Genomic DNA, 7,679 nt, shown 5'->3' on the forward strand with positions numbered 1-7,679 from the left:
AATAACACATTTAAGCATTTTGTGGTTTGATGCCACTATTAATAGGACAACATTATTTGTCAACATCATATAATATTTTGGATTGGATAAGTTTAGGCTAACATGATTTTGGACTTATGAAAAGTATATGGCTTGGGTTAAAACTAATGCTCCTACTTTATTATGGTTGGGTCCCTCTGCAGACTCTATGCATCTGTAACAACTTCACACTGTTCCCTCATTTGCTCTGTTAGGACAAGAGTTGTAATTACTACATTTGCTTGAGGGCTTTGTCATTTCAACACTTTTATATGCAGGGAATGTAATTTTTGACTGTTGAACCGACTGATACTGTATTTTTGTTAAGGCGTTGACACACTATGTTGTGTCCTAACACATGCCCCGCTCTTACACATAGTCACATTCACATACTTGCAGTTGAATTATGCACATATAATATATACAGTTGAAACCAGTTTACATACACTGTATAAAAAGATATATAACCTTTTTTTTCTCACTGTCTGACTTTATATCAGATGAAACCTTTCCTGTCTAAGGGCAATTAGGGTTACAAAAAATATTTATATTTGCTAAATGCCAGAATAATGAGAGAATTTTTTAGACAATTTTTTATTACTTTCTTCAAAGTAAAAAGTTTACATACACTGAGGGCCTGATTTACTAAAGGTCTGCGTGTGTAAAAATGTGTGCAAACTTGACATCACCCACAAAAAATATGCAAGTTGATCTACTAACGCAGCGCACTGAGGTTTGCGTCTTTCAACTGTGTAAGATAATACGCGCTGTCCATTAGTATGTTTGCTTTAATGAATATGTAATATGAGGAGTTTCAACCCCAGTGTGCAAAATACAGGGAGGACACGCATTGTGATTGATCAAACCTGAAGGTAATTTTTCTGATGGTAACTGAGTCTATAAATAATAGGTTTGAAGGGCAGGTATTAACTGGCTGTGTACTGCTCACAGATGACTTCTGTTACTGTGGAGAGGAGAAGACAGAGGCAGAGGCATAGAATACACACAGGATGGAGTTTTTCCACCTGTGTTATAATTTTGGAGTGGAATATTTTTGGTTTTACTAACAGCATTGATTTTGTCACTAATACACTCCCATATGTGGGTTTTTCTGGTAATATTATTTTTTGTTATAACTTAATATATTTGTTAACCTTTTCCACTAGAACCTGATCACATTTCATGTTGCGCTTGCACCTTTCTGCTCGTCCAAATTCTCCATTAAGACACACAAAACCCTCATTTAAATACTGCAGTCTGCACCTGTTGCACCTGTTTTCATTTATGCAGTTATTCTTAGTAGATCACCCGCAAAACACACGCAAACGAAACGCGCAATCTATTGCACCGTGCATGGAATTTAGTACCCACTATTTGGGATCTTAGTAAATCAGGCCCTAAGATTACTATGCCTTTAAACAATTTGGGAAAGCCCAGATGCACAGCTCCCTCTTTAAAGTTCTTATTTAAAACAGAAGATAGTTATGCATATATTGGAAGGGAAGAATCCAAATGGCCAAACATATTTTAAAGTTGTTGAAATGATAAGTCTTTATTGCTAAGATCTGTCCAACTGTTGTCAAGTCTCTGCTATGTTTTTTTGACTCAAAGTGCATCCTCCAGCTAAAAGGATAGGATAACACCAAATGGGACAGGATGAAAGCAAAAACCCCATGAAAAAATAAACTTGTGCAACAACTCCAAATCATCAGATTTTTCACAAATTTCATGTCATGTTGATAGTCATGGTCTGAAGACAGTTAAAGGTCATTATTGAATCATAGTCATCATAGCACCACTTACTGGCAACAGGTAGTTACAGGTGCTGCACTTTCATGATCTCTGCCTAGTAGGCTAACCAGATACATCTCATATTTGATCAGGGAAATCTCAAGAACTTCACAATGTAAAATTAAGCAGCTTTTGAGATTTCAATAAATGGTGTGGTAATTCAGCAAATTTGCATGTATGTTATGAAATTGTTGTAAATTGACTTTACACCGTCCACTCAGTCCCAAATTTCACATGCTGGATAAGAGGCCTGAAGCCATCTACATGCCCATATTGGGGCATTCCAAGGAAGTCTGTGAGTACTGAGGGCTGTCCAAACCTACAATTCATCAAGTCGCAGACTTCCATAAAGTATGCTTGGGGTGCAGATTTCATCAGACTTTGCTCAGAAAAGTACCCATGAAGTGAGGATGTATGAAAAATATGAATTATCATTATCAATACTAAAAAAATCAATAATTATTAAAATAATATTGTCATAGACATAGACATATAATAGAAATATTTACTTTTGATGACATTTGTCTTTTTCACTTTTGTTGTATAAATTAATTAATGTATTGAAGTATAATGTACACACAAAACAACATGCTTATGGTAAATGGACTGTACTTTTCTAGTCTTCCGACTAGACTGTATGTCACACTCGTGTGTGTGTGTGTGTGTGTGTGTGTGTGTGTGTGTGTGTTTTATGACTTCATTTATGAATTTGTTTTACTTTTTAAGTAATCACTTGTATTCCTCCCTTTGAGGCCTATCCCATATGCTGGGCAAAGTCTAAGTTTAACTGTGGCTCTATGAATGATTCATTCCTATAGAGAACAACAGCAACTGATCTGTAAGTACAAAACTGTTTCTCAGTTAAAGCTCTCAGCAACAATCTCGGGACAACCTTGCAAATTATTTCAGATACTGACTCAACAGGATATCAAGTATGTTGTTTCTTTTGAACATTCTAACTTCAGACAATGTTTTGATGATGAGGGCAGACGTTGATGTGGAAAGTACAAGTATTACTCAGACTATTGTGTTGTTCAAACAGAACCAGTTTCTCAGGTTGTTTTCATAAAGATTTCTATTGAGGGATAGGACTACCAAGCCTTTGTTCCACATTACTTAATAGTAAACACTGCATCAAATATATAATATAAAGCAACAATATACAGAATATACATAGAATCCATTACCACAGCAGGGAGAGATCTGTATTCCTAATCAGGATGCAGCAGTGTGATGCTCTCCAAGAAGTCTGTTAATGTTGCCTATGCATTCAGTTGAAGTCCAAACATGTTTGAATTTGCACAAGCCTGAGTCCCTCCAATTTGAGGCACAGTAGAAATAAAATGTTACATTGCAAGTACAGCAGAGGCCGGATGGTTTCTTACTTTCAGAGTTCTCAGAGGAGACAGGCCTCTTCTTCCTCACTGAGCGGTAAAACCGGGAGTTCCTGCGGATAGGCTCTCTGCTGAAACCAAACTTGGAGTCATCCTCATCATCATCCAACTCATAGCTTTGTTGAACCACAGCTGCTGCTGCATGCTTCTCTGGGGTTTCCTGTGACTTCGGCCCCCACTTGCCCCTAAACAGGGCAGTCACAGACATAGTAAATGATTCCCAGTCCTTTAAAAAAAAAAGTTAGGGAATTGTGTTACACTTTGAGGAAACTGGGAGAAAGTCAGTCATAATTAGCCAGAATCCAGGAGCAAATCCATGCCTAGAAATGAGAAGTTTTGGTGAAAAATAAATCCAAAGAAAGACTGCTGTCTTATGGACTAAAGCTGAGGTAGTAAACAATGTGGAAAAACAACAACTCAGAGAACAGAGAAAGGCCCTCTTCCTCCTATCCGTGTTGTCAGTACACTGGTAGCCTGTGGAACAAGGAGAGTGTATAGCTTATTTCTGCCTAGAGCTGTAATTATGACTGCATTTATGACTCTTTCTCTCCACTGCACTTTGTCCCACCTATGTTCGGCTCCCTCCCTCTGTTGTTCTCTCTACACCACCCTGTTACGTGCTAACATTCCTGAACTGAACTTGGCCTGACGAGCCTGTCTCTCTGCTCTAAAATTCTGTTGTGAAACCTGAAAAGCTACCTACTGACTCACTACAGTCTGTTCACTTTTCTCTGATCCCTTTTCAGAATCTGTCAATGTCCTCACTATAGGGCTTTCAAGTAAAAGTTAAAAATGTTCAGGTTAAAATTGAGAACAAATTACAATAATACAGTAAGCATTTTGTAGGTAATGTACTCTATTTTCTTGCATGGAAGTGTGTGTTAAAGTACTGTGTGTAATGTTTCTGATCCTGTTGAGCCAGGGCCCCATACAGTCATTTTCTCTCTGGTCAGCTGACAATAAGAGTTTAAAGTTCACTTTCTCCTTTTTCACACTGCAAGTGTAACCTTTCACCAATACCAAGTTCTGAAATCAAAGTAACAACCTACAGAGGCTGAGAGCATTTTCTGTAATTACAGAACATTTTGTTTGTATCGGTCCAGTCAGGTTTAGGATGACACAGATGCCTTCTTCAAATGTGAAATGCAAATAGTAATACAATTTTCCATAATTTCCTTGAAATACCCTATAGTGCATGATGAATTAACTTAGGGAAAATGGGGGGTCCATGTATCATCAATTAACTCAATTATTTGATTAAATTGGCAAAACATAAAAATGAAAATATGTATGAAAACTTTGGGCTTTGCTCTGGTTTTTTTGTTTGTTTTGTTTATTTTCCATGAAAATGCGAAAGCATCGCAATTGACTTTTAAGAGTCTTTGGAAGATGTTCAGGTTAATTCTCTAGGAGTAGGTTGTTAAATTACAATGCCTGTCAATGGCTTCACGTTGCAAAAAATAATTGCAATTGTGAATTTGAAGTGAATTTTAAATATATATCAGATAATATATCAATAATATCAGATTAGCCACTTCAAAAGTCATATTTCCTGAATTATATTTCCTGGATGATAAGAGCAATGTTCTCATCAAATTTCATGAACATTCAAGAAAGTTTTGATGTTTGCCACTTTTTTTTTGCTTGTTTTATTGAAATTTAAGTTTCACATGACAAGGTCAAATAATATAAACATTTACAACATACCCCTCCCTCCCTAGCTCCCTCCCCCTGGTGGCATCCCCCCTCCCTCCCCTCAATCTTACTGGGTTCCTTTACTCTGAACTGATCAGGCCCATTATAGCCGAAGCGGCTCTTCCATGAGTCCAGTGTAGAACTTTTGGCTTTGTTCACCCGTGCTGTAGACAGTTCTAACGGGACCACATCCTGAAAGTATTCCAGCCATTTCCTAGTGTACAGTTTCTGAATCTTGGTGTCGCCGAGCGAGGGCCATTTTGGCAGCATGTCTTGTAGGAAAGCGATTGCATCCCCTCCCTCTCTGCCGGTCGCGATCCCCGTAGGAGGTCATGACAGTGTGAATGTCTGACAGAAAATTACATGAAAGCCAGATTTTAATATTCAAAATGTAGGTAAACGTCCTACTCTGTTAAAGCAATGAGTAATTACATTAATTCCAAAACCAAAGAAAGACAGACTTCACACTGAAAATTGGAAACATCTTAGCCTACTTAACAATGCTAGTAAATTATTTGCTTTATTTTTCTAAGAGATTAAAACAAGGATTAAATCAAATAATAGATGAATAGTTTGGTTTTATGCTAGTTCGGTTTTATGTTAGCAATAACATTGGTTTGATACTGGATATGACAGATTATAATAATCTAATATCTGATGAAAGTGTTATATGTTCATTGACTTTTACAAGGCTTTTGACATGATCAAACATGAGTTTATTTTGAATGCCTTTTCCTTTTTTGGTTTTTGGGAAATACTTTCAAAGTGCAATCCAGACTCTATTTGACTGTTCCAGTTCTGTAATGGTACATTAGGAAGATTTATCATTCATTGCAGTATTCGTCAATGTTGTCCAGTATTTCCATTTTTCTTTCTGTTAGTTACCTAAACAATGTCTATGTTTCATTATCACTGTGTCCCCACAAATGTTACTAAGAAGTTAGATATGATGCAAAAAACTCTTCTTTTTTATCTTAAAAGAAGAAATTATTATAGTTAGTAGAGAACAAGGTGGTATTGAGGTCTTAGATTTTAATATCTTGAATAATTATTTTTAAGATAAATAGATTATAGAATTTATAAAGAATCCCCTGCATATGTATTTAATTACACTTGTGACCTTGATTGTTTGTTAGAATCTATTTTTCTGTTGACAAAATTGGCTAACTTCCCCCCCATTGGCATATTTTATACAAAAATAGATCCCTGTTTTATCATTCATGACTTGACAGTGGAATATTGCTAGTCGTTTCATTGATAAACAAATATGATGTGTCACTGTCATATCCAGAATTTCTTCAAAAACGTAAAATACCGGTGACACCCAAAAAATATGCTATTAATTTTGTATTGCAATTCCCATGAGTTCTCTTCAAGTTTTAAAGAATTGTAACCACACAGAAATAAACATTATTAAATCAAAACAACTTTTTATTGGATATAATAATATTCAGAATAAACCTTGCAGTAACAGACACATCAGAAATGATTTGGTCTGTGTTACACTGCCTGCAGCAAGGTTCTTTTGGTCCTCTATCATGAGCAATACGGCAGAAAAAGACTTGTTGCATTCTGTTACTATCTATTAGGCCTACTAACATAAAAGAAGTGTCATTCAAAATGCTACATCGAATTTTTTTTTATAGAAGTCGAATACTAAATATGAACTACGCCTGTGTTTTAGTGATTTAGATAGATATAGATATTTCATTTGTTTTTCACTGTCCCCATTCAAACTGATATGTTGTTTTTTGTCTTTTATGTGATGGAAAGCAATATGACATAATTCAGCTTCTGATCATTTTTGGTAAATTTCACATAGGCTACACAAATGTAAATGTTTAATGTTCAGACACAAAACCCTGTTTTAATTGATTTGAAGCGGTATGACATCTTAATTGAACATGTAAAAAACAAAAAAGCTACACAGACTTACGATATATTTTTTTAGTAGTAGACAACTGAACTTTGGAAGGACTAAAAATGAATGGACTTTGGACTCCTCCAGTCTGTACAAAGTTGTACTGTTTTTTTTTCTTTTGTATGACAGTTTACATCTTTGTTGTAAATAAAGAAAGTTAAAAAAAAAAAGTTTCTAGCTTCCGGGTTTGTTTCAATGACAGAGGGATATTTCACTGTAATATCACGAGTAGCCACTGGTCGGCACCCTATCCAGCTCTTACAATACATTTTCCCTCAATAAATCTTTATTGAGCACAAACAACATATAGACGAAGTCATTAGTACGTACACAGTTCAAGAAAAGAACCAGGGGAGTTTTCAAATAAAAACATCAAATAAAGAGCATAAATTAAAAGTTTTAATAGCTTTCTTATTATTTTAATCTGAAATGGCTTTAATGTACCGTTTGGTTTCTTTTTAAAAGCCACAAATAGTGGTTTAGATTTAGAATGACGAAATTTAGCTTTGTGTAAATGATATTCTCCTAAAATGATCAACAAATTAATTAGTTATAATTCTTATGTTTCTTACTATTGTTGTCGTGGAAGCCAAACAGTACATCTTTCCAGGACAGAGAAAAATCAGGGTTGTTTATAATATTGCCAAAACAAGATGAATCTCTCTCCAGCCATTGATTAAGCTTTTTCCTTGTCTGGTCGATAATCAAATTAAAATGTTCCTTATTTCTTACAATAGTAATCCCTAGATAGGTGACCTTTTCTTTAATTGGTATGTTACATTCATGGGGCATGCTGCGTTCTTTCAGGGAAAAAAGCTGCGGATAATAGTTCCATTGTTTTGATAGAAATGGATACACAT

At 35.5% G+C, this 7,679-nt stretch overlaps 1 protein-coding gene across 2 annotated transcripts in view; it reads right to left on the reverse strand.

The window, feature by feature from the left end:
* ngef (neuronal guanine nucleotide exchange factor) overlaps positions 1-3,584 on the reverse strand; it is an 82,774-nt gene extending 79,190 nt beyond the window's left edge. For both annotated transcript variants that reach the window (XM_053320723.1, XM_053320722.1), the window contains exon 1: positions 3,195-3,584. In XM_053320723.1, the coding sequence (XP_053176698.1) occupies positions 3,195-3,411 (217 nt within the window). In that variant the 5' untranslated portion in view covers positions 3,412-3,584. The remainder of the gene's footprint in view (positions 1-3,194) is intronic.
* Between the last annotated feature and the right edge of the window lie 4,095 nt (positions 3,585-7,679).

The sequence above is a fragment of the Scomber japonicus genome, chromosome 6, assembly GCF_027409825.1.
Source record: "Scomber japonicus isolate fScoJap1 chromosome 6, fScoJap1.pri, whole genome shotgun sequence".
NCBI classification, from domain to species: domain Eukaryota; kingdom Metazoa; phylum Chordata; class Actinopteri; order Scombriformes; family Scombridae; genus Scomber; species Scomber japonicus.